At 47.1% G+C, this 25,946-nt stretch overlaps 3 protein-coding genes across 6 annotated transcripts in view; 2 read left to right on the forward strand and 1 right to left on the reverse strand.

Moving 5' to 3' along the window:
- LOC121440309 (neural cell adhesion molecule L1) overlaps positions 1–4,639 on the reverse strand; it is a 26,184-nt gene extending 21,545 nt beyond the window's left edge. Inside the window, exons 1-2 of one of the 3 annotated variants that reach the window (XM_041641120.1) lie at positions 4,622–4,639; positions 4,250–4,359 (exon numbers count right to left, since the gene is read on the reverse strand). The gene's annotated coding sequence lies outside the window, so the exon portion shown is untranslated. Of the gene's footprint in view, positions 1–4,249; positions 4,394–4,621 lie in introns of those variants that run through there. The other 2 variants (XM_041641122.1, XM_041641121.1) reach the window with 2 other exon arrangements.
- The window catches only part of LOC121440283 (transcription factor EB-like), an 18,343-nt gene extending 3,016 nt beyond the window's left edge, over positions 1–15,327 (forward strand). The window contains exon 2 of the mRNA XM_041641061.1: positions 14,624–15,327. Coding sequence (XP_041496995.1) covers positions 14,624–15,327 — 704 coding nt within the window. The remainder of the gene's footprint in view (positions 1–14,623) is intronic.
- Positions 15,328–24,178: 8,851 nt separating this feature from the next.
- LOC121440314 (vasopressin V2 receptor) lies at positions 24,179–25,869 on the forward strand. Of its 2 annotated transcripts, none has more exons than XM_041641126.1 (3): positions 24,179–24,203; positions 24,481–25,365; positions 25,549–25,869. In XM_041641126.1, exons 1-3 carry the CDS (start codon positions 24,179–24,181, stop codon positions 25,752–25,754), a joined length of 1,116 nt encoding a protein of 371 aa, XP_041497060.1. In that variant the 3' UTR covers positions 25,755–25,869. The 2 variants fall into 2 exon arrangements, with proteins under 2 accessions (XP_041497060.1, XP_041497061.1); XM_041641127.1 differs by having other exon boundaries at positions 24,481–25,277; positions 25,549–25,845.
- Positions 25,870–25,946: the final 77 nt, after the last annotated feature.

A 25,946-nucleotide genomic window follows, 5' to 3' on the forward strand; every position in this document is an offset into this window, starting at 1 on the left:
AGGAGTGGACAATGGTGCTTCTGTCCTCCCTGTGGCCTGAGCATTCCTCAGGCATGAACGAAGCCATCTGGGGAGGGGCCCAAGGGAATAGCCCCTTCTACTGAGACCAAAGCCTGGCCGGATCAAAGGCTTTGCCCCCAACAAGAACCAGTGCTGCATCTGCCAGCCACCACCCCATCCCACTCTCCCAATGTAGATCTTGTTAGGGACACAAGAGAATGTGTATGTGTGCACACTGTCTCTCAAGAACATGCATAGAAATATACAAATGTTCACAGACAGCCAAATAGGAGTCCCATGCAGGCAAACAAGACTAATGGAAGTTACACAAATACACACATGTGGCCAGATACATGAGCCTCACACACGCAAATAAAAAGACTAGAACATGTACACACAGGCCCAAAGCTTCCCAGCAACCGAACTCCTCCATGCAAACCTCCAGACTAGGGCTACCTTTCCCCCATCCCGTTTTTGCCTGGCACTGTATGCTTTAGACTGGATTTCTGAGGAATGAAGGCACTCCTAAAGAGACAGCCCTCATCCTTCAAGCCTCATTTTCAGACCAAAACTGAGACTGACAGGCTCCAAAGTTCCTTATGCACAAGTGCATATTCTGTTACCTTCCTGCCCCACCCAATCCCTGCCCCTGCTGGGTTTAGGAGCCAGGGACTAGCACAAACTGCTGAATGCACACCAAATGGCCTTACAGCTTTTCAATCTGGAAAAGCTGAGGCAAGCTTCTGGGGTCTTGGGTGGGGGATAGTGGACAAAGAAAAGCTTCCAGAAAGGCCAGCAGAGCAGATCCTTCCCTTGGCGAAAGAACTCCCCGCCCTCCTCTGACTCCTCCCTCTCCCTTCAACCACAGCCTTTAGGAAGCCACAAAGACCCTGTTGATACTAGGGAAGAAGGCAGGATGGTAATCAGATGCTTCTCTCTACCCTCCAGGTCAGACAAGGTCATATGGGGGTGTCTAGCCCAATTTATGGGCACGAAGACAATTAAGGTACACTAAGGGTCACCCCTATTACTGGGTCTGGCAACTCAGTGCCAAGCTCACAGTCATCAGGAGCTCCTGAGAGAGAACAACACTTTAGGGGAAGTAGGGAGTGAAGCAAAGAAATACCAGATCAACAAAATGGCAATCGGATAGAGCAAGGAGAACCAACTGGAAAGGGAAGTGGGCAGGCAAAGGCAGGGAGGAAAACAGAGGAGAGGAGGGAAGGATAGGGCTGCATCTCCCCCCCCCCCATTGGCAAATGAGAAAGAATCTAATGAGAGGATGACAGGGTGACAGCAAGGAGCTTGGGAGAGCAGAAGAGATGACCAGATTAGAACAAATGGCAAGGGAAAGGTTATAGGGTCTAATGGGTGGGGCCACTGAGGGTCCATTCTAGTTGGCCCCATACAGGGACCCAAGCCCTGCCTTCCCCATTATGGGAGCAGGTGACAGGGCAAAGATGCTTCCAGTTGGGACACTAGTCCTGGAATTCAGTCCCATTCCCAGTGCCTGAACTACAGGGTACTCCCTCACACCTTGTCCACAAAGGGAGGCCTGGCAGATCTCTGAATGGGGCCTCAGTTCTACTCTATAACCTGAACACATGTGGTCTTGGAGCTACTGGCAGTGATCATTGGGCTAGGTCATTCTGAAAGGTCATGTCACCCTCTCAGACCTGAGGAGCACCTAGTTGTTGCAATTTTGGGTGGTACTAGGGACTATTTGCTTTGAAAGAGACCTTGAATATATCAGTGACCCACCACTGCTGAAGATAAAGTTTGGTGTCACGGCACAAGAAGGCTGAGGCAGGAGCATTACTGTGAGCTTGAGATCAGCCTTAGCTACATATTGAGTACTAGATCAGTAAGAGTTACAGAGTGAAACCTTGTCTCAAAAAAAAAAAAAAAGAAAGAAAGAAAGTTGAGAGGCAGAGGCAGGCGGATCTCTGAGTTCGAAGCCAGCCTGGGCTACAGAGAGTTCCAGGACAGCCAGGGCTACACAGAGAAACCCTCTCTCAAAAAAACAAACCAAACCAAACAAAAAACCCCAAAATGCAAATAAAAATTGGAAAGAATGGAAGCGATGGGGGCTGAAGCTCAAAATAGGTAAGGGCCTGATTGTCTCAAGTAATTGATCTGGGTAACAGCCAATATAGCACACCTATCTGTCCCCTTCACCCTTCCTAGCCTATCACGGCCAAGTGCTTCCCATGGAAAGTGCCTATTCCTCAGCAACAGAAAGAGTACAGACTTGGGGGAGGCCAAATGGAGAGCATAGCAGGGCTCCCTTGTCTGCTGGCCTTACTTCACATTGTCTTCCATTTCCCCTTCAAATTATCGTGGAACAAAAAGAAAAAAAGTAAATTTATATTTCATAGGGACAAGGATGGTATTGGTGACTGGTTACTTTCATGTGCAGTCTAGTCCAAGCAGACACTCAGCAGTGTGAACCTGTCTAGCAAATGGCTACCTGCCCTTTGTCGCTAAGTTCCTAGGCAGTCATTCTGTGAATAAACCCCATGCCTGGCTACCTTGTGCCATGGTGTTCTGCAGAAAACTAGGGGCTGGGCACTGGGGGGGGGGGGAGCCTCTTGGGAGTACGTGGTAGCAATCCAGGAAGGCTGTGCTGTGTTGAATACTGAACGTGTTTCCCTCTCCCTAGTAATCAGATCACCAGCAATTCCTAATTTCTTTTGTTCTCCTGTGTCTATTTCAAATGTATTTCAATACGTTTTCCTTTGTATTTAAAATGTACTGTAACAAGATGTATTGGTTTGGGGATTGTATACACAAACAAATAGAGAACGGGGGGTATTGGAATAGGACAAGGAAGCAGAAAAGTGGGGAGTTCCCAGTTGCAGCCCTAGTACCAACTCACCATGTGGCCACAGACACTTGAGAGTGACTGAAGGCTTGGTGCCTGACAGTAAGCATGTATACAGTGCTACATAGATGTTGAGCCAGATGAGAGGCTAGGTTTTGCAAATCCCACCACCTGGCAGCAAGGAGCCCATTAGAGGTGAGAGGCCCTGGGCAGGCCCCACCCTAGCCACCCTACTAAAAGACTGTAAGTTAGGGAAGAAAGCCTGTTGGATCTTATTCACCATAAGGGCCATGTGAGTCAGCAGAGATAACATTGGGCTGCCAGCAAACCCTACTACTGGATCAAGTCATCTTGAGTCAGGCCCCAAGACAGATAGTGGTCCTGCCTCCTTGAGACAGGCAGTGATGGGTAGAGGTTCTACACAGTAGGTCAGGGACAGTGGGTTATACCTGCTGTTCTTTACAATACTTGTAAATCAATGAAACTCTGAACCAGGCAGAAGGGAATAAATAGGGTATGGAAAGCTCTCCCCTCCGATAATTAAACAGAGACTGTAAGATATAGCAATGGCCAAAATTGCTGCAGTCTCTACAGAAAAGGGTCCCAGGTACCTTGCTTCTAGAAGTCCCTGGTCCTGAGCCAATGAGGCCCTTTTTCCCTATTCCTACCTGATGGACCCATGGTCAACACCCATATGTACCCAGAGGCACATCTCTCCTCTCCTAGCCTGTATTGGCCAAAGAACCTAAGGGAAGAGGTTCCCTGCTGCACCTGAGAGGAGACTGGCTTTGCATATCATTTGAGGGGGTTCCCAACAGGAATTTGGAAAGGAGGAGGTGAAGAACAAAGCCCCCTCCCCACCTTGGGGCAGAGGAGCAGGCAGCGCCCAGCCCTCCTCTTCCCTCTCTTTCCCCCACTGCCAGGAGCTTTGCTCAGTGTCTCTCATACCCTGCTAGACACTGGGTTATTCCAGCACACAGGACCTTAAATGGGGGGGGGGGGGGTATGAGGAGCAGCCACGCCCAGAGCCACACCCCACGACGGTCGACTAGGTTAGAGGGACATTTTGCTGGGTTCACATTGCTTTCCTCACACACGCACACACCCATAGGGATATGCCAACTTCAGCCCCACCTGCCCATACAGAACCTGTCTGACCACCCTTGTGCCCCTCCCTAAGCCTGCTTTTGAGGTGCCGCCCAGTTACTCCTCACCTGTCGGGCTCTGGCACCTAGCCACTTTGCCCTATCCCACTCCAGACTGCAGTGCCCAGAGCCCGGTGCCTAGTATGGGTGGGGCTCCAGCCTCCCTGTCCTCTACCGAGGCCAGTACAAAACCCGCTTGTACCTCTGCCAGAGGCAGGGTTATATCTGGAACGTAGAATGGTCGCTGCTTCGGCCAAGGGGACAAACCAGCCCGCCTTACCTGCGCCGCTCGGGTTGCCAGCCTAGCCCCTACGCACGCCGGCCTTGGACTCGACACCCAGCGCCTCCGTGATTCCGCTGCCGACGCGGATGCTGCTGCTGCTGCTGCTGCTGCGGAGGCAGCGGCGGGCGGGGCGGCGTGCGTGGAAGGGAGGGGAGGGGAAGAGGAGCGCGTGGGGGGGGGGGAGAAAGGAGGGGGAGTGAGATCACCTCCCCCGCAGCAGGCCAGCAGGCCCCGCCTCGCCACACCCTCGCTCCTTGTTTCATTGGAACCCAGCCGCAGAGCCCTGGGCGTGATTGGGACCCCCTCAGGATCTTTATCCAGGAGCTCCGTAATCCTGAACCCCAGAGACCAAAGTGACCCCAACCTCACCATCGGGGATCCCCGCCGCCCTGGAGCCTTGGACTGGGAATCGTTGGCAGGAATATTCTTGGGATCCCTGGGCTGGGCAATGGGGAGAGGATCCAGGCTGTGAACCAGATTGCCCCGCCTCCACTTAGCCATGGAGGATGCTGGCCAGTGATGGGAACTCGTACACAATTAGGTGCGTGCCGCGCCCTGGTCAGGCGTTTGAACGTCTCCACGCCCTTAGTGCAGTGCAGAAACCCATAACCTCGGGCAGTTCTTCAAACCCCTGCTCAGCCAGGACTCGAGGCCAGGATCTTTCAAGGATGTGCGCGTGAACCTGAGTCTCCAGCCTGTGAAGGAGATGTGGCGGGGCATGTTCCCGCACAGCCACAGTCCCTACCTACCAAACGTCGGGCCCCAGCGTAGCCCAGAAGAAAAAGGTCGCAGAGAGGGCGTTCTTAGACCTGCAACCCCCTACTCCCACTTCCAGCATGCTTAGTGCCTAATTTCTTTGTCCTCAGGATTGGCCTCTTCGTGACCTTTCCTGCCCTCTCTACTTCCACTTATAGTTCTTTGAGGAAAAAAGCTTCTGGAAAGATGGAGCTCTTCCCAGTGGCGCCCCCTCCCAGGCTCATGGCTGTGACCTCCCAAGCGAGGCAAAGTGGAGGGGGCTGGAATTCCAAACTAAGTCCAGCTAGCTGAAGCCTGGGGGCAAGGAAGGCCTAGGGCCCAGATGGCAGATTGCAGCCCTGGTAGCTACGGTATTTTTATGGGCATGCCTGTTACTCAGTGAAGCATTCCATAGGCCCTCTGCTCAGCCTGCTAACACTCCCCTAGTGGTGCAGTGCCCTGTTCCCATGAAATCACTTTGGGCACTTGGCCTGGTCTCCCTCCCCCATAGGACCACCTCCCCGCCACCTTCTTTTCTCATGAAAGAAAAAAAAACTTGGGGGCGCCCCACCAGCCCTCTGTGAAGGTCTGGATGCCGAGTTCGATGGAGTCTTAAGGAAGAGGCATTTGAGTGAAGACGGAGGCCTGAGCAGAGAGCTCAGAGGGTGCCGACGCTTCTACCACTTGGTGCAGAAGGATTCAGAATGAAGCTCAAAAAGTACTCAAGAAGCACCACTAGTTCAAGACTTCAGGAAACAGCAGAAGAGACTGCTGCACCTGCCTGGGTCATGAAGCCAGAGGCCTTTTGGGTTGGGCAGAGAAGGGTATTTTCCATGAGGCACTGAGCTGAGAACAGCTTCCTAACTGCACTGATGTAAGGGCGATAGGCCACAAAATTGGCCTCTCCTCTTCAGCTGCTTCCTCTACTGCCCTACTCCCAGTTTGCATCCAAGCCTGAGCTCGACCTAATTTAGGGTTGATGTTGTCCTGGAACTCACTCTATAGCCTGGGTTCATTTTAAACCTACATCCCCCTGCCTCTGCCTGCTGGGACTACAGGTGGTGGTTCACCACACCCAATGCTGTATACAAAGTTAGACACAGGTTTTATTTCATCTCCCAAAAAAATCTTTGTCATTTAAAAATCAGCACTTGGGAGGCAGAGGCAGGCAGGACAGCATGGTTTACAAAGCAAGTTCCTAATGAGTCAAGTCTATATAGTGAGAGCCTGTCTAAAAAAAATTAATCAGGGAGGTGAAACAGGAGGGCCTTATGTTTGACACCAAATTGGGCTATTTAGTGAGTTTGAGGACAGCCTGGGATGTATTGCAAGAACCTGCTTCAAAAAACAAAAGTAAAGGGCTGGAGAGATGGCTCAGTGGTTAAGAGCATTGCCTGTTCTTCCAAAGGTCCTGAGTTCAGTTCCCAGCAAACACATGGTGGCTCACAACCATCTGTGGTGGGGTCTGGTGTCCTCTTCTGGCCTGCAGGCATATACACAGACAATATTGTATACATAATAAATAAATAAATATTAAAAAAAAAAACAAAAGTAAAATGAAATAAAAATCAACTTTAGGGATAGGGCTGTGACTCAGTGGGAGAGTGATTGCTTAACATGCATGAGGCCCTCAGTTTTTTTCTCAGTTCTTCCATAAAACAGAAAGGAAAAATCCCCTCAAAAATCAGTTGAAATACAACTTACAAAAAAGTTGACTCTTTTGAGGTATATACTTTCAGGAAGGTTTTTGACTATTTGATTTTTCTTTTGTGTTTTGATTCTGTTTTGTTTTGTTTTTTGAGACAGGGTTCCTCTGTGTAACAGTCTTAGTTGTCCTCAAACTCACAGATACCTGTCTACCTCTGCCTCCCGAGTGCTGGGTTTAAAGCCATGTGCCACCGCAACTGGCTTTTTTTTGAAGGGGGGGGAGTGATTTTTATTTGTTTGTTTTCTGAGTTTTTTGTTTTAATTTAACCTTTAATCCAACACTCAGGAATTCAAGGTATATAAAACAATTGGTGCCAGCCTGGCCTACATGAGAACCTGAGTTCAGTTTCCAGCATCCATATCAGGCGGCTCACAACTGTGTGGAACATCAGCTCAAGGAAATCAGATAATTTCTTCTGATCTCTGCTGACATCTGCACTGATATCACACACACACATGCGTGCACACACACGTGTACACACACAGAGGTAATTAAATTTTAAATAAAATCTTTAAATAAATAAGTAAAGAGGCAAGAATGAAGACAGAGAACAGACCCAAGTACACCCTCTTGGTCATCTTGGATTAAATTTCTTTCTTTTTTTTTAATATTTATTTATTATGTACACAATATTCTGTCTGTGTGTATACCTGCAGGCCAGAAGAGGGCACCAGACCCAATTATAGATGGTTGTGAGCCACCATGTGGTTGCTGGGAATTGAACTCAGGACCTTTGGAAGAACAGGCAATGCTCTTAACCTCTGAGCCATCTCTCCAGCCCCTGGATTAAATTTCTTATCTCCTTGCTTTTAAGCACTGTATGAATTTTTTAGTAGTTATTGAAGTTACTGCCATGCACTCTTATTATTTGTTTGTTTGTTTATGATTTTTCAAGATACAGTTTCTCTGTGTAACATCTTTGGCTGTCTTGGAGCTTGCCTTGTAGACCAGGTCGGCCTTGAACTCACAGGGATCTGGTTGCCTCTGCCTCCTGAGTGCTGGGATTAAAGGTGAGTGCCACCACACCAAGCAAATTGGATTTTTCTTAAAATTTATTATTATTATTATCTTATTTATTATTATTATTTTGGATTTTTTTGAGACAGAGCTTCTCTGTATAGTCTTGGCTGTCCTGGAACTCACTTCATAGACCAGGCTGACCTCAAAGTCATAGAGATCTGTCTGCCTCTGCCTCTCAAGTGCTGAAATTATAGGTGTGCTATAAACAGATTTTTCTTTGGGCTGCCAGCTCACAAAAATAACATTGAAACTGATTATTAATTATGAAAGCACAGGCTATAGCTTAGGCTTCTCCCATTAGGTCTGATAACTTAAATTAACCCATTTCTAAGCATCTCTGTGCTGTCATGTGACTTATGGTTTCTGCCTCTCCTCTTGCATGTTGGACCCTCTGCATCTGGTTTGTAACTCTGCCTTTCTTCTTTCCAGAGCTCTCTCTGTCCAGAAGTTCCTGCTATTACCTCCTGCCTAGCTATTGGCCATTTAGATTTTTATTAAATCAATCACAGTGACAAATCTTCACACAGTGTAAAGGAATATTCCAAAACAGTGTGCACCACCAACACCCAGCTATTTTATTATTTTTAGTTATGTGCTGACCTTGAACTCACAGATATCTGTCTGCCTCTGCTTCCCAACTGCTAGCTAACATTAGAGGTGTCGCCACCAACACCCAGCTTGTAACATACATTATGGGCTATTTGTACACTGTGTGAAGATATATTACTGTGATTGGTTTAATAAAGAGCTGAACAGCCAACAACTAGACAGGAGATATGGGTGGGACTTCCAGGCAGATAGAGACAGGAAGTAGGAGATAAATCTAGGTGTGAGAGATGCCAGGAGACACAGAAGAAGTTAGACAAACAGAATGGGAGAGAAGTAAAAGCCATGTGGTAGAACATAGATTAATAAAAAATATAGTGGGTTAATTTAATTTATAAATGCTACAAAGCTTAAGCTAAGACTGAGATTTTAAATTAATAACAATAACTCTTTGTGTCATTATTTGGGAGCTGGCTGGAGGAACAGAGAAAAACTTGTTACAAACATGCATTGTTTTTTGATTTTTTAAAAATTTTATTTTGTCTGCATGTATGTCTGTATGAGGGTGTCAGGGTCTTGGAGTACAGACAGTTGTGAGCTGCCATGTGGGTACTGGGGGTTGAACCTGGGTCCTCTGGAAGCGCAGCCAGTGCCCTTAACTGCTGAGCCATCTCTCCAGTCTGTAACATGCATTCTTAACAAAGTGTAAAGTTAAATATGTCAGCTCTGCGGGTTATAATGTAGGTCTACAAATCCCCTGATACTCCTCTCACAGGGTGGCACCTCAAGTGTGGCAGCATGTGCCAGCAATACCAGCGTTCTGGTGGCTGGGATAGGTAAATCGCAAATTTGAGGCCAGCCTAGGCTGCATGAGGAGAACCTGTCTGGAAAAACAAAGGAAGTGTGATGTAAGAAGTGGTGATGTGCTCTCCTTAGAAGAGGACTTGCCTATTCCACACAAGGCCCCAGGTTAAAGTCCCGGTACTTTATGAACCTGGTAGCGTGGGCGGCATGCCTAGAACCCTAGCACTCAGGCTGTGAAGGCAAGAGGATTAGAATTTGTAGAATGAACCTTGGCTACATATTAGATTCAAGACCAACTGGATACATGAGACTCTTTCAAAAGACAAAAGAAACCAAAGAAAGAAAGAGGTGTGTGTGTGTGTGTGTGTGCAGATGCATGCATTAATGTGTACACGTATGCATTCATGAATGTGTACATACATAGTATGGGTCTTTAGAGACTTATTTTGTATAGATGTGTGAGGAAGGCAGCAGATCTCATTACAGATGGTTGTGAGCCATCATGTGGTTTCTGGGAATTGAACTCAGGGCCTTTAGACAAGCAGGCAGTGCTCTTAACCACTGAGCCATCTTGCCAGCCCCTTTCTAGGTTTCTAATTTCTAATAGTCAGAAATCTAGGAGGATCATGAAGTGCTGGTCAACCCCTCTGCTAGCCTAGAATCTCCCTTTGTACCTCAGAGATGAAAGGCCCTGACATCTCTCTCTTCAGAGCTGTCCCTGGGTATTGCCTTTCACATAATATCTGTCCTGCCTTTATACTGTGCTAGGTTTCCCTGCCCTTGATCTCAAATACTACTGCTTTGACTATTGCAAACTTCTGCACAAAGCTCTTCTCTAGACCCTGGCCCACACTAAACAAATCCAGCCTTTCCTTGGAATTTCAAGTGAAGCCTGAAGCCATAATCCTGAACATAATCCTGTCCCTCCAGGGACAGGGATTGTTGTGTAGCATTTGTTTAATGATGCAAAGATGTGTTGCATTCTTTTATGTTGCATTTGTTTAACTCTGAGGCTGTGTTACTTTTCCTGCCTAAAACACCTGATTGATCTAATAAAAAGCTGAATGGTCAATAGCTAGGCAGGAGAGAGAAATAGGTGGGGCTGCCAGGCAGAGAGAATAAATAGGAGAAACCTAGGGAAGGGAGGGAGGACTGAGAAAAGGAGAAGGAGAGAAGACACCAGGGGCCAGCCACCCCAGTCAGCCATGGAGAAAGGAAAGAAAGGAAGGAAGGAAGAAAGAAAGAAAGAGAGAGGAAGGAAGAAAGAGAAAAGAAAAGAGAAAAATAAATAGAATAAAAAAAGGTAAAAAGCCTAGAGGCAAAATGTAGTTAAAGAAAAATGGAATAATTTAAGTTAGAAAATCTGACTGGAAACAAACCAAGCTAAGGCTGGGCATTCATAAGAATACGTCAAGTTGAGCAGTGGTGGTGCATGCCTTTGATGTACTTGTCTGAGTGTTTTGCCTGCAAGTATATCTCTGCTCCATGTGTGTGCTGTTCCTGAAGAAGTCACAAAAGGACATCAGATACCCTAGAACTGGAGTTAAGGATGGTTGTGGGTGCTGGGAATTGAACCTAGGTCCTCTGCAAGAGCAACTAATGCTTTTAAGCCCTGAGCAATCTCTCTAGCTCTTTTCTTTGGCTTTTTTTTTTTTTTTTTTTGATACAAGGTCTCACTACATAGCCCTGGCTAGCTTGGAACTCATTATGTATACCAGGTTGGCCTCAAATTCACAGGATTTGCCTGCCTCTGCCTCCTGTCTGTGCCCAGCTCCCCCTCACTGTGTCTGTCTGGCTGGCACAGTCTTTCCTTTGTTTTCTTTTATCTCTTGCTTGCTGTTGTTTTGTTTTGAGGACGAGTCTCATGTAGCCCAGGCTAGCCTTGAACTCATCATCCTTCTGACTCAGCCTCACAAGTTTAGGAATTACAGATTTGCCCCACCATGCTCAGCATTCCCAAACTATGTTAACTTCATATCAGCGTCCTCCTCTTTCTGCCTCAATTGCTTTAACCTGTTCATCTCAAATGTTTATCCTCTGTCCTTAGCCTCATGCTGTTCCTTTCCATTCTTTGCAGCTCCCTTCCACTCCTGAGTCTGGATCAATCCTTCAAGCACAATCTAAGGGCTAAACAGATGCTCTATTGAGTTTTGGTCCATTTAGTTCCTTAAGTGCAAGCAGCCAGCCCGCCTCAGGCATTAGCCTAAAGATCTTCCTTGGGACTAACCCCAAGGCACGGGATCTGAAAACAACACTGATGAAACTTGTTATAGACTGGTCCCCAAAGGTCTCTGTGTTAAAAGCTTAGAAGCTTAGTTTCCAACATGGGATTCTGGGAAGTGGTTGGACCCACTGGGAAGTGTTCCATACATTGAAAGCACACCCTCAAAAGGGAGAGAGGGGCTGGAGAGATGGCTCAGAGTTAAGATCACTAACTGTTCTTCCAGAGGACTGGGGTTTGATTTCAAGTGCCCACATGGTGGCTCACAACCATCTGTAACTCCAGTCCTAGGGACCTGAAACCTTCTTCTGGTCTTCATGGGCTTTGCATACACATAGCACACAGATATACATGCAGGTAAAACACTCATACACGTGACTATAAGTAAATGAATGAACAAATAATAAATACTGATGTGGGAGTCCCCTTTGTATACTGTGATTACCATTAATGAGTAAAGAAACTGGCTTGGCCTATAGCAAGATAGAAGGAGGATGGAGTCAAAGAGAAGCCATGTAGCCCCGTCAGGGACGCCAGAACTTATAGACAGTAAACCATAGCCACGTGGAGATACACAGATTAATAGAAATGGGTTAAATTAAGATGTAAGAGTTAGCCAATAAGAAGCTAGAGCTAATGGGCCAAGCAGTGATTTAATTAATACAGTTTTTGTGTTATTATTCCTGGGCTGAGCAGCCGGGAATAACCAAGCAGTCTCACTCCACCAAAATACAATTTAAATTTTAAGAATTACTTTCTAAGAGGGAAAGAGAAGTTCCAGACCCTTCCTCAGTTTTGCAACCAACTGTATGGTCAGTGGTTTCGTCCTACTACATGCTCCTGTGTTGTTCTTCCAGTGGTTACCTGCTGGCTATAAGACTTCCTACAGCACTCCCACCATAGGTCACAAAGCAATGGGTCAATCAATGAAGGGTCAAAAGCTCTGAAACAGTGGACCTAGATAACCCTTTCATTCTTCCAAATTCACTATCAAGTATTTGTTACAATGATGGGAAGCTGAGTGCCAGAATTCCAAAGGAACAGCCCTGCTGCAGTGCAGCTCAGGCTCTGCAGGCCCCTTCTTCCCAGTAAGTTCTTTAGGAATTCCTTTTGGTTTTCTTTTTCTTTCATTTGGTACTCAGTAGTAAACCCAAGGCCTAGCACATTCTAGGTACATGTTTTACCACTGAACTCTATCCTTAGCCATCTTCTAAGACATTTTTACTTATTATTATATGTGCACGATCAAGGCAGCACACATGCCATAGCATGTTTATGGAGGTCAGAGGACAACTTTGTGGACTCAGCTCTCTTCTTCTACCTTTACCTAGGTTCTGGGGATCAAACTCAGGTCATCAGACCCTTGCTGCACTACCCCCACTCACCCTATTTTTAGTATGTGTTTAGTTATTTGCTTGTTTGTTTTGTTTGTTTCTGAGACAGAGTTTCCCTGTGTAGCCCTGGTTATCCAGACTGGTTCCAAACTCCCAGAGATCCTCTTGCCCCTGCCTCCAGAGTGCTCGGATTAAAGGCATTCACTACTATGCCTTTCTTAATATTTTATTTTGAGACAGGTGCTCTCTCACTAAGTTGCCAGGCTATGCTTAGCCTCTTGAGGAGCTAGGTTTATAAGCCTGTGCTTCCATGACCAACATGAGAAAATAGCCAAAGATCATCAGATTTCTGAGGAAAGCCTCTATCCTGGCCACATGAAAGAGAAAATACAGTTAGATACATACTCTTTTCTAAGCCAAGCATGAGAGCTCACATCTCTAATCCTAGATGCTTGGGGGTTCAGGCAGGTACATAATTGTAAATTTGAGGGCATCTATATTTTATACATTGCATGCCAGGATTATATATTGAGTACCAGGCTAGCCAGAGTTATACAGCAAGATCCTCAAAAATAAGCAAATGAAAAGGAAACAAAACACACCACAAACTGATTTCTGTCTTACTTAGGGTTACTATTGCAGTGATGAAACACCACGACCAAAAGCATTTTGGAAAAGAAAGGGTTTATTTGGTTTATTTATTCAGAGTTATAGTTCACTGAGGGAAGCCAAGGCAGGAACTCAAATCTGAGAGAGCCTGGAAGCAGAAGTGCTACTTCCTGAGTTGCTCACATCATAGCTTGCTCAGCCTGCTTTGTTAATGGACCCAGGACCACCAGCCTAGGGGTGACCCAACCAAATGGGATGTGCCTTTCCCCATTGTGGAGGTCCCAATAAATGCTATGGCAGGCAGAGGAATTATCTGCATGAGGCAAGAAGGAAATCCTGTTCAATATGACTTAGTTCAGGTTGGTTCAAACTTCCAGAATCTAGCTGGGTCTGGTGGTGCATGCCTTTAATCCCAGCATTTGAGGGGCAGAGACAAGCGGTCTACAGACTGAGTCTACAGACTGAGTTCCAGGATAGCCAGGACTGTTACACAGAGAGTCTGACCCTGAGCAGTTAATTTTTTACATATTTAAGTATAGTACAACTTTGGAAAAAAGTTTCCTAGTGACAATTATCACAATAAAGCTTAAGGCAGGACTACATTGAAACTGCATTGCAAAGTACATGTCTTTTGTAAAGTACTGGTGACCTTTTCCATAAAAATGGGTTCTATTGACTGAGAAGCAATGCTCAGGATAAGGGGTTAAGAGAGGAAGGGTCAGACCCTCCTCAGCTGCCAATCCCAACCTGCAGGTCCCTTTCTTTCTCTCTCTCTTCCTTCCTTCTTTCCTTTCTTTCCTTCTTTTTTTAAAGGTCTTGTTGGTGTCTTTTTTTAATGGTTTATTTAACTTTATTTTATGTGCATTGGTGTGAAGGTGATCCCCTGCAACTGGATCTTCAGACAGTTGTGAGTTGCCATGTGGGTGCTGGGAATTGAACCCTGGGTCCTCTGGAAGAGGAGTCAGTGCTCTTAACCACTGAGCCATCTCTCCAGCTCCTCTCTTTCTCTTTCTTTCTTTCTTTCTTTCTTTCTTTCTTTCTTTCTTTCTTTCTTTCTTTCTTTCTTTCTTTCTTTCTTTTCTCTCTCTCTCTCCCTCCTTCTATCCCTCCTTCCTTTTTCTTTTATTTTTTCTTTTTTGTTTTTTTGACACAGAGTTTCTCTATGTAACCCTGGCTGTCCTGGAACTCATTTTGTAGACCAGGCTGGCCTCAAACTCACAGAGATCCACCTGCCTCTGCCTCCCAAGTGCTGGGATTAAAGCACCACACTGAGGCTTGAGTCCCTTTTATTCTAAACTAAGATTTTCTATGGGGTGCCTACCATCCTAGGTTGGGGGCTTCTCTTAGGTGGGTTCCACCTTTCTAACCATGCCCTCTGAAATCTTAATCTGTAGTTGAGAGGAGACACAGGTTCAACATCAATGACCGCATCAACAAGCTGGGAATGCTGATCCCCAAGGCCAATGACCTGGACGTGAGCTGGAATAAGGGCATCATTCTCAAGGCCTCTATGGATTACATCCAGAGGATGCAAAAAGATCTGCAGAAATCCCGAGAACTGGAGAACCACTCTTGGCGCCTAGAGATGACCAACAAGCAGCTCTGGCTTCGCATCCAGGAGCTGGAGATGCAGGCGCGGGTCCACGGCCTCCCCACTACAACGCCATCCGGCGTGAACATGGCTGAGCTGGCCCAACAGGTGGTGAAGCAGAAACTACCCAGTGAAGATGGCCCACGGGAGGCTCTCATGCTGGGGCCTGAGGTCTCTGACCCTGAGCCGATGCCTGCTCTCCCTCCGCAGGCCCCACTGCCCCCAGCCACCCAGCCACAGTACCCTTTTCATCACCTGGACTTCAGTCACAGTTTGAGCTTTGGGGGTGGGGGTGATGAGGGGCCCACAGGCTACCATGATCCCCTGGGGACAGAGCATGGCTCCCCGTTCCCCAACCTGTCCAAGAAGGATCTGGACTTAATGCTCCTAGATGACTCCCTGCTACCCCTGGCCTCCGACCCCCTCTTTTCTACCATGTCCCCTGAGGCCTCCAAGGCAGGCAGCCGCTGGAGCAGCTTCAGTATGGAGGAGGGCGATGTCCTGTGATGTTGGCTGCCCCTGTGCCAAGGAGCAGGGGCTGCCTGGGGGCTGGGAGGACAGGGCAGAACCCTCCTATCCCTCAGGCTGCAGTTGGTGTGAAGTAGCCGCCTACCCTGCCTCTCCTTCCCTTTGGTCGGCCCCTGTTTGGACTTAGTGCCTGCCTGGCTGCAGATGGGCTAAGCCCTGCCGCTCGGCTCAGAGCTCCCTCCTCTGGGGGCAGTACTATGAATCGTGAGGTAGAAGAACAAGGGTGAGGTGAAACAATATGAGGAATAAGAAGAAACCCTGGTAGGGGAGCCCCTCTCTCGGAGCCTGGGCCCCTCCAAGAAGGACATTTTGGAGAAGGTATAAGAAGTACCTCTGTGGCTATGGGACAAGGCCAGTTCAGGCACCCTGTCCTCTGTTGCCCAACGACCTAACTGGGGACATCCCCTTGGACACCTGGGATCCCCTCTAGAGCCCTAAAATGGCTCCCTTAATTAAGATATCTTCTTCCCTGCTCCCATATCCACCCTTCCTCCACCTCAACCATCCCACTCCCCCAAGCTCTCCCCAATCCTCCCTTTCTCCCTTCTCTCTCCTCCTTTCCTGTACCCCCCACCCCACCTCCGTGCTCCCAACTTTTTCCCAGCAATCTTGTCTGCTTCCAATTTCCAGGAGGATCTATATATGTTTTTCTTTGGGTTCACTGGCCTTGTCCCATAGCCACACTGATGAATATCTTGAATATCACCATAGAACCTTCGTCCGGCGATGGATGGAGATAGAGACAGAGACCCACACTGGAGCACTGGACTGAGCTCCCAAGGTCCAGATGAAGAGCAGAAGGAGGGAGAACATGAGCAAGAAAGTCAGGACCGCGAGGGGTGTCCCCACCCACTGAGACAGTGTGACTGATCTAATGGGAGCTCACCAAGGCCAGCTGGACTGGGACTGAACAAGCATTTGATCAGACCGGACTCTCTGAATGTGGCTGACAATGGGGGCTGACTGAGAAGCCATTGATAAAGGCACTGGGATTTGATTCTACTGCATGTACTGACTTTTTGGGATCCTAGTCTGTTTGGATGCTCACCTTCCTAGACCTGGATGGAGGGGGGAGGGCCTTGGACTTCCCACAGGGCCGGGTACCCTGCCCTCTCTTAGGACTGGAGGGGGGAGGGTGTGTGGGGGAGTGGGAGGGAAATGAGAGGAGGGGAGGAGGTGGAAATTTTGAATGGTATTATTTATAAAAGGAAAAAATAAAATAAAAGTTTGAAAAAAAATCAATGAAAAAAAAAGAAGTACCTCTGAGGTAGCAGCTGGCCTGGGGGTGCTTAGGCCTGCCTTCCTGGGACTAGATGGCACTCAGCCTGTTCCCCAGCCTGATACTTCCCCCACAGGTGGGGCACCCACCCTCCTTTGGCGCTAACAGCTCTTCCCCTGGTGGTATGAGGGTGGGGTGGCCAGAAGAGGAGTCTGGGTTCAGGGTGGAGAGTACCCCTGTCCTCAGACCCCCCACTTCATGCCTTTAGTAAACACTGTGCCTTATATTTAAAAAAAGGGAGAGAGAGAGGAAGGGTCTTTTGATAAGGAAGCAAAAAATATCAAATGGAAAAAAGAAAGCATATATAACAAGTGGTGCTGGCATAACTGGATATCAACATGTAGAAAAATGAAAATAGACCCATATCTATCACCATGCACAAAACTCAAGTCCAAATGGATCAAAGACCTCAACATAAAGCCAGCCACACTGAACCTTATAGAAGAGAAAGTGGGAAGTACACTTGAACGCATTGGCACAGGGAACCACTTCCTAAATATAACTTAAGCAGTACTGACACTGAGAGAAACAATTAATAAATGGGACCTCCAGAAACTGAAAAGCTTCTGTAAAGCAAAGGACACGGCCAACAAGACAAAACAGCCTACAGAATGGGAAAAGATCTTCACCAACCCCGCATCAGACAGAAGTCTGATCTCCAAAATATACAAAATATTCAAGAAATTGGACACCAAAAGAACACATAATCCAATAAAAAAAATGAAGTAAAGACCTAAACAGAGAACTCTCAACAGAAGAATCTAAAATGGCTGAAAGACACTTAAGGAGATGTTCAACATCCTTAGTCATCAGAGAAATGCAAATCAAAACAACTCTGAGATTCCATCTTATACCTGAAAGAATGGCCAAGATCAAAAACACGGATGACAACTTATGCTGGAGAGGTTGTGGGGTAAAGGGAACACTTCTGCATTGCTGGTGGAAATTCAAGCTGGTACAACGTCTTTGGATGTCAGTGTGGCGATTTCTCAGACAATTAGGAAACAACCTTCCTCAAGACCCAGTAATATCACTTTTGGGTATATATCCAAAGGATGCACAATCGTGCCACAAGGACATGTGCTCAACTATGTTCACACAGCATTGTTTGTCATAGACAGAACCTGGAAACAACCTAAATGCCCCTCGACCGAAGAATGGATGAGGAAAATTGGTACATTTACACAATGGAGTACTACACAGCAGAAAAAATAACGACATCTTGAATTTTGCGGGGAAATGGATGGAGCTAGAAAACATTATTTTGAGTGAGGTAACCCAGACACAGAAAGCCAATTATCACATGTACTCACTCATAGGTGGTTTTTAAACATAAGGCAAAGAAAACCAGCCTACAAACCACAACCCCAGAGAACTTAGACAACAATGAGGACTATAAGAGAGACTTACACAGATCTAATCTACATGGGAAGTAAAAAAAAGACAAGATCTCCTGAGTAAATAGGGAGCATGGGGACCTTGGGGGAGGGGAGAGACAGGGAGGGGAGCAGAGAAATATGTAGAGCTCAATAAATATCAATAAAAAAACCCAAAAAATAAAAATAAAAAAGATAGAGAGAGAGGAAGGGCCTAGAGATGGCCTAGTAGTTAAGAGTATTGACTGCTCTTCCAGAGGACTTGGGTTCAATTCCCCGTAACCACATGGCAGCTAACAACTGTCTATAACTCCAGTTTCAGGGGATCCAACATCCATGGCAAAACATCAATATATAAAATAAGAATAAATTAATTTTAAAAAGAGAGAGAAAGGGTCTGGAATAAGCATAATAGTAGACTCTTTTGCAAAGTATATGGGATCTCTTTCCTTCTTTCTTTTTTTAGGTCCTGGAACTCACTCTGTAGACCAAGCTGGCCTCAAACTCACAGAGATTCACCTGCCTCTGCCTCCCCAATGCTGGGATTAAAGGCGTGTGCCACCACTGCCCAGTTGGAACCTCTTTCTTAAGAATAGGTTCTGTTGGGCTGGAGAGATGGCTCAGAGGTTAAGAGCCTCTTCCAAAGGTCCAGAGTTCAATTCCCAGCAACTACATGGTGGTCACAACCATCTGTAATGAGATCTAGTGTCCTCTTCTGGCCTGCAGGCATACATGGAGGTAAAACCCTTATTTACATAATAAATAAATCTTAAAAAAAGAACAGGTTCTATTGACTGAAAAACAATGCTCACAAGTCTGGGATAAATATAATGTCTCGGGGATTTGAATGAGGCCTGGCTCTATAGATTGCAAAAGATCGCTAGATTATTAACTACATCTAATCACAGAAAAGAAGTGTAAATCCCTTTTATTAAAGAGAAAAGCCTGCTAGTTTAACAGTTTTGGTTTCCTTACTGCTGTCTGTGAGCATGAGGACCTTGTTCCCTCAACGCTCCCATGAATCACTAATTAAGAAAATGCCCTACAGGTCGGCTTACAGAGGCATTTTCACAATTGAGGCTCCTTCCTCTCAGATAACTTGGGCATGTGCCAAACTGACATAAAATTAGCCAGCATATAGTTTTTAAATTGTGTCTGGTACTATAGGTAGGCCTATAATCCCAGCATTTGGGTAGCTAAAACAGAAGGATGACTAAGAGTTTAAGGTCAGCCTGGTCTACATTAAAAAATTCAAGGCCACCGTGAGACTTTGTCTTAAAATAAAACAAAACAAAACACGAAGCTGGGCAGTGGTGGCACATGCCTTTAATCTCAGCACTCAGGAGGCAGAGGCTGGCAGATCTCTGTGAGTTCGAGGCCAACCTTATCTACAGAGTGATTTCTAGGACAGCCAGAGAAACCCTGTCTCAAAAACAAGCAAATAAACAAAAAGAACAAAAGAAAATAAAAACCTGGACAAATATGTCCTAGTGTGGTGGCACATGTTTGTAATCCTAGCACTTGAAGTATGGTGATTTGAATGAGAACAGCCTCCATAGGATGATATATTTGAATGTTTGGTTGCCAGTTGGAGACTGTCTGGGAAGGATTAGGAAATGTGGCCTTGTTGAAGGAGATGTGTCTCTAGTGACAGGCTTTGAGGTTTCAAAAGACTTATGGGATTCCCAGTATGCTCTCTGCCTCCTGCTTACAGATCAAGATGTGAGCTGTTAGCTGTTGCTCTAACTACATACCTATGTGACCTTGCTCGGCCATCATAAATTCTATCCCTCTGGAGCCATAAACCCAATTATACTCTCTTTCTTTTAGAAATTTCCATTGTCATAGCGTTTTATCACAGCAATAGAAAAGTAACTAAGACATGAAGGCAAGAGGATAAGGTGTTTAAGGCTAGCCTCTGCTACTTAGCAAATCTGAGTCTAGTATGATATCCCTGTTTCTTCTCAATTGCTGTCACAAGACACCATGACCACAGCAGCTTATAGAAGAAAGTGTTTAATGGGGGCTTACAGTTTCAGAGGGCAGGCTCATGACCATCATGGCAGGGAGGATGGCAGTAGGTAGACAGGTAGGCATAGCCCTAAAGCGGTAACTGAGAACTTACATCTGATCCACGGGCACAAGACAGAGAAAGAGAGGCAGAGAAAAAGGCTAACTAGAAAATGGCATGGACTTTTGAAATCTCAAAACCCATCCACAGTGGTACTGCTCCCCCAACAAGGCCAAACCTCCTAATCTTTCCCAAACAATTCTACACACTAGGGACCAAGCATTCAAATATATGAGCCTATGGGGCCAATCTCATTTAAACCACTACATCAGTGCTACATGAGACTGTTTAAAAAAAAAAGAATTTTTTTTTCTGGGATGGAGGATGCTATGGCTTAGTGATAGGACATTTGCATAGCATACACAAATTCAATTGATAACTAAAATGTCAATAGGGGCTGGGGATGTTGTTCAGAGATAGAGCATTTGCCTATTGTGTACAAAGACCTGGGTTCAATCTTCAGCACTATAAGATAAATAAACGAATAAATAGTAAGTGAAAGTCAATCAACAGAAGATACCTTTTTTTCATTTTTCGAAACACGGTTTCTCTGGGTAGCTTTGGAGCCTGTCCTGGAACTTGCTCTATAGACCAGGCTGACCTTGAACTCACAGAGATCCACCTGCCTCTGCCTCCAGAGTTCTGGGATTAAAAGGCATGTACCAACACTACCAGGCCCCGAAAATATACTCTTTAAAGGCTCAAATTGTCCTCCCAAATGTCAGAAAGGATAAAAAGATAAATAAAAATGGAGCAAATAGAGATCAGAATGTTTGACTTTGCTGGGGGACAAAAACAAACATTTTATTCACCCCAGATAGGATGCCAATGACAAACCAAAGCAATGAGTCCATTCATGTCTAGTATGATGAACTAGAGTTTAATTGTCCTGGAACTAGCTCTTATAGACCAGGCTGGCCTCGAACTCACAGAGATATGCCTGTCTCTGCCTTTTGAGTGCTGGGATTAAAGACATAAGCCACCATTGCCCAGTAGAATCAATATTCTTTTTTTTTTTTTTTTTTTTTTTTTTTTTGGTTTTTCGAGACAGGGTTTCTCTGTGGTTTTGGAGCCTGTCCTGGAACTAGCTCTTGTAGACCAGGCTGGTCTCGAACTCACAGAGATCCGCCTGCCTCTGCCTCCCAAGTGCTGGGATTAAAGGCGTGCACCACCACCGCCCGGCTAGAATCAATATTCTTAAAAAGAATTTGGGAGGGGTTCACCAAGTCATTCTGGCTTGGAGGTTTTTTACAAGCTTGTTGTCCAACAAGGGCTACAAATGGAGCTAGCTAAAGCTGCCTGCCTGGGCCTGTCTCCTTTATACTCTCTGCGATGGCTGCTCAGGTCTTCTCATGGGGTGGTAGGGAAGTTGGGCAGCTAACATGGTTGTGATGGGTGAATATACCAGCTAATAAGATAGAAACCACATGCCTTGATTTTTCTGACCCAGCCTCAGAAAGCAAGCAGCACTTTTTGGCAGATTATCTTAATCACAAGCAATATGCAAATCTACTCAGATTGTAGGGGGAGGGCTAAATTTCATGTCTTGATGGGAGGTGGCAAGGCTCCAGGAGAACATGTGGGATGGAGTTATTGTTGGGGCTACCTTGGAAAGCCACAATCACACACCAGTTAAAAGGCAGAGACTGTCAACCTTAAACAAAGTAGCTATATGGTATTTCCAAGAAGCACCTTTAAGCATAAATACACGTTGAAAGTCAAAGTATAGAAAAAAAATAAACCAAGAAAGCACAGAGCACAGGAAAGCTGTTATGGCTTTACAAATACCAGATAGAGTAGAATTCAGCATAAAGAGTGTTACCAGAAGTAGGAGGGACACTATAGGGGACAAATAACAAGACCTAAAAGCCAAATCTTTCAATACATAAAGTAAAAATTTGTCCCTTTAAAGGGCTCTAGAAATAAATCTTCCAACACAGTTTGATACTACAACATATGTTTTTCAGGAATTGATCAAATAAAAAAAATCAGTCAGAATATAGATTTGAACAGTATTATCAAGCAAATTAATGTAACTGATATTTAGGGAGCACTATATCCCCATGCGGGATAAACCACTCTTCTTTAGTGCAGATGGGAAATTCAGCAACATCAACAAACACCAATAAAGCACAAAGGACGTGGATATCTCTCTATTATAAAGCTGAATTAAAGAGTAACAATGATGGGCTGGCAAGATGGTTTAGTGGGTAAAGGTGCCTATCACCAAACCTGGTAACCTGAGTTTGATTCCCAGGATCCACGTGGTGGAAGGAGAAAAATGACTCCCAGAAGTTTCCTCTGATTTACACACACACACACACACACACACACACACACACACACACACACACACACACACACACAGAGAGAGAGAGAGAGAGAGGGGGGGGTATACTCCCCAACCTCACATAAATAAATGTAGTAAAATTTTTTAAAAAATTAAAGCTACAATAAACCGGGCAGAGCTGGGCGGTGGTGGCGCACGCCTTTAATCCCAGCACTTGGGAGGCAGAGGCAGGTGGATCTCTGTGAGTTTGAGACCAGCCTGGTCTACAAGAGCTAGTTCCAGGACAGGCTCCAAAACTACAGAGAAACCCTGTCCCGAAAAACCAAAAAAAAAAAAGCCTGGCAGCGGTGGCACACACCTTTAATCCCAGCACTCAGAAGGCAGAGGCAGGTAGATCTCTGTAAGTTTGAGGCCAGCCTGGTCTACAGAGCTAACTTGAACAGACAGGGAGTCATAGAAAAGAGGAGGAGCTGGTGAGTTACAGATGGCAGGAGTTGGGTGTGTGGGAGAGAGGAAGTCCTAAACATCTGGGTCCCTAAGCTCTCTGCTCAGGTTCTTTCACACGGGGCCTTGGATCCTGAGCCTGCTGTTTGTGCACAAAAGCATGAGTCTTCACGTTGGGTGAAGCATGTATTTGAGGGTGTGTGTATGAAGAGAGAGAGAGAAACAGGTAACTATACTGGAGATCAGTCTGAAAAGCCTTCTTCCTCCTGGAATGGGTGCTTACAGGTGGGGCATGAAGAAGAGGGTGCAGGTGCTCCTGGTTCCTACAGGCTCCTGGAGAGGAAGCTGGATCACACATGGGTACATTAGCCCTGGTTTAGCCTCAGCTCCACCCCTTCCCTTCCTGTCCTTCATCTCTGGGCAGACAGCCCTAATTGAGGAGGAGGGTCTTGAATGGTCCTGAGAGGTTCTCCCATCCCCAGGCTTTTGGCACAGGGAGATGAAGATAAAAGAAGGAGCTTGGCTTGGCTAAAGAAGGTCAGGATTTGCCATGAAAAAGTAGTGATTCTGGGTCAGTTTCAGCCTCAGTTTCCCACTTAGGAGATGAGGTCCTGCACTAAATAGTTTCCCACAGCACTGCTGTACCAGATGTTCTAGAAAGATGGACCTGTGGAATAGGGGCAGGCAGGATGGAGGCTGCTGCTGCTGAACTAAGATGGGGCCTGCACTTGTGAAGGGTGGTCCTGGGACTGACCGAGGAAGCCTGGGGCAGAAAGGGAAATTGGAGAACAGGAACTTACTTCCTGGTAGAAGGAGAAAGGAGGCCAGCCAGACTAGGGGAGGCGGGAGGCTAGGGGAGGAGGGGGAAGTCTCCTGTGCAGGTCATTCCCTGAGGCTGGGTTGGGGCGGGGCCGACAATGGAGATGGGATCTGAGTGCTGAGCCACCTTCACGCTGCTGCCCAGCTGCCCAGAAGCCCAGGAGCTGGAGCAGGTAAGGGGCTGTAAAAGGGCTCTGAGGGCATAGTTGGTCTCTCTTGTCCAGTCCTTAGCCCTCCAATGGTGGTCTATCCAAGTTGGGCAGGGGGATCTTAGTGTTTACCTCTGATGCCTAATCACCAGTCTGGCTCTTGCGTGCTGCCTGGATGGAATCTGAGTTTCATATGTTGTTCTGTCTGATTGTTCTTTATATTCCTTGTCCAGGCCTAAATAGAGGCTGGACCTCCAACCTGTGAACGCACCTTAAGAGAGGTGCCTGCCTCCTGGCACCTCTATCCTGTGCAGTGACCCTGGACAGCGGGGCTGGCCCCTGGAGTGAAGGCCGAGTTGGCCCCCGTGACAGGTGTGCAGGTCACCTGCAGCCACCCCCACCATGCTCCTTGTGTCCACCATATCCGGTAAGGTTCCAGTCACTGGGTTCCTACTACCCCTTGCTTGGATGAGCCAGGTGGGCTAGGTGGGTTTGATGAAGTCAAGAAGGCCTTTTTTCTAAAACCTCTTTCCCTTTCTTGTGAGCGGGTTGAAGTCCCTTCTGCTGGGAGCCAGGAAATGGGCAGTAAGACCAACAAGGGGTTTAGGTGTCAGCTGCACAGGCCACCATCCCTGGCGCTGGAATTTTCTCATTCTAGGGAGCCTACAGGGCACCCCACTAACTTGTCCCTCCCCCCTGCCTAGCTATGCCTGGGCCTTTTTCGCCCCTTAGCTCTCCCAGCAACAGCAGCCAGGAGGAGCTACTGGATGACCGAAACCCATTGCTAGTCCGGGCTGAACTGGCCCTGCTTTCTACCATCTTTGTGGCTGTGGCTTTGAGCAATGGCTTGGTGCTGGGAGCCCTAATACGACGGGGCCGGCGTGGACGCTGGGCACCCATGCACGTCTTCATCAGTCATTTGTGCCTAGCTGACCTGGCTGTGGCTTTGTTTCAAGTGCTGCCCCAGCTGGCTTGGGATGTCACTGACCGCTTCCATGGCCCTGATGCCCTGTGTCGGGCTGTCAAGTACCTGCAGATGGTGGGCATGTATGCCTCCTCCTATATGATCCTGGCCATGACGCTAGACCGCCACCGCGCCATCTGCCGCCCTATGCTGGCATACCGCCATGGAGGTGGGGCTCGCTGGAACCGGCCAGTGCTGGTGGCCTGGGCCTTCTCACTCCTTCTCAGCCTGCCTCAGCTCTTCATTTTTGCTCAACGAGATGTGGGAAATGGCAGTGGAGTGTTTGATTGCTGGGCCAGATTTGCAGAGCCCTGGGGCCTTCGTGCCTACGTCACCTGGATTGCCTTGATGGTGTTTGTAGCACCTGCCCTGGGTATTGCTGCCTGCCAGGTTCTTATCTTCAGAGAGATTCATGCCAGTCTGGCACCAGGGCCATCTGAGAGGGCAGGGAGGCGCCGCAGAGGGCACCGGACAGGCAGTCCCACCGAGGGAGCCCATGTGTCAGCAGCCATGGCCAAGACTGTGAGGATGACTTTGGTGATTGTGATCGTCTACGTGCTGTGCTGGGCACCCTTCTTCCTTGTGCAGCTGTGGGCAGCGTGGGACCCAGAGGCTCCTCTGGAAAGTGGGTGTGGGTGTGGCTAAGGCTGGGGGTGAGGGAGGTAAGGGCCTGGCTATAAACATTCAGGTATTCCACCTGCTTTACCTTTATGCCCTACTGGTGGGTTCACATGTGGTGCCCCCATGGCTTGCTAGCATGAGCAAGGGACACCCTAAGCTCCAATCTGGACTCTTCTCTCCTTCATAGGACCTCCCTTTGTGCTGCTCATGCTGCTGGCCAGCCTTAACAGCTGTACCAACCCCTGGATCTATGCTTCCTTCAGTAGCAGCATCTCCTCAGAGCTGCGGAGCCTGCTTTGCTGTGCTCAGAGGCACACCACACCCAGCCTGGGGCCTCAAGATGAGTCCTGTGCCACGGCCAGCTCTTCTCTGACCAAGGATACACCCTCCTGAGCAATCACTGGGCTTTTTCCATCCAAAGGCTCCCTGTAGCTGACTGTCTCGGTTTGGCCCTGGGAGTACCAAGAGAGGGGTACCTTGGACATCCTTGATCCTCCCTAGGTCTCATTGTCCTCAGGTACGCAAGAAGGAATGTTCCAGGACTGTAAGGAAACCCTCAAGTTGACTCCTATGTGCCAGATATGG

The sequence above is a fragment of the Microtus oregoni genome, unplaced genomic scaffold (genome assembly GCF_018167655.1).
Source record: "Microtus oregoni isolate MIOR12 unplaced genomic scaffold, Mior012 000067F_001, whole genome shotgun sequence".
Taxonomy (NCBI): Eukaryota; Metazoa; Chordata; class Mammalia; order Rodentia; family Cricetidae; genus Microtus; species Microtus oregoni.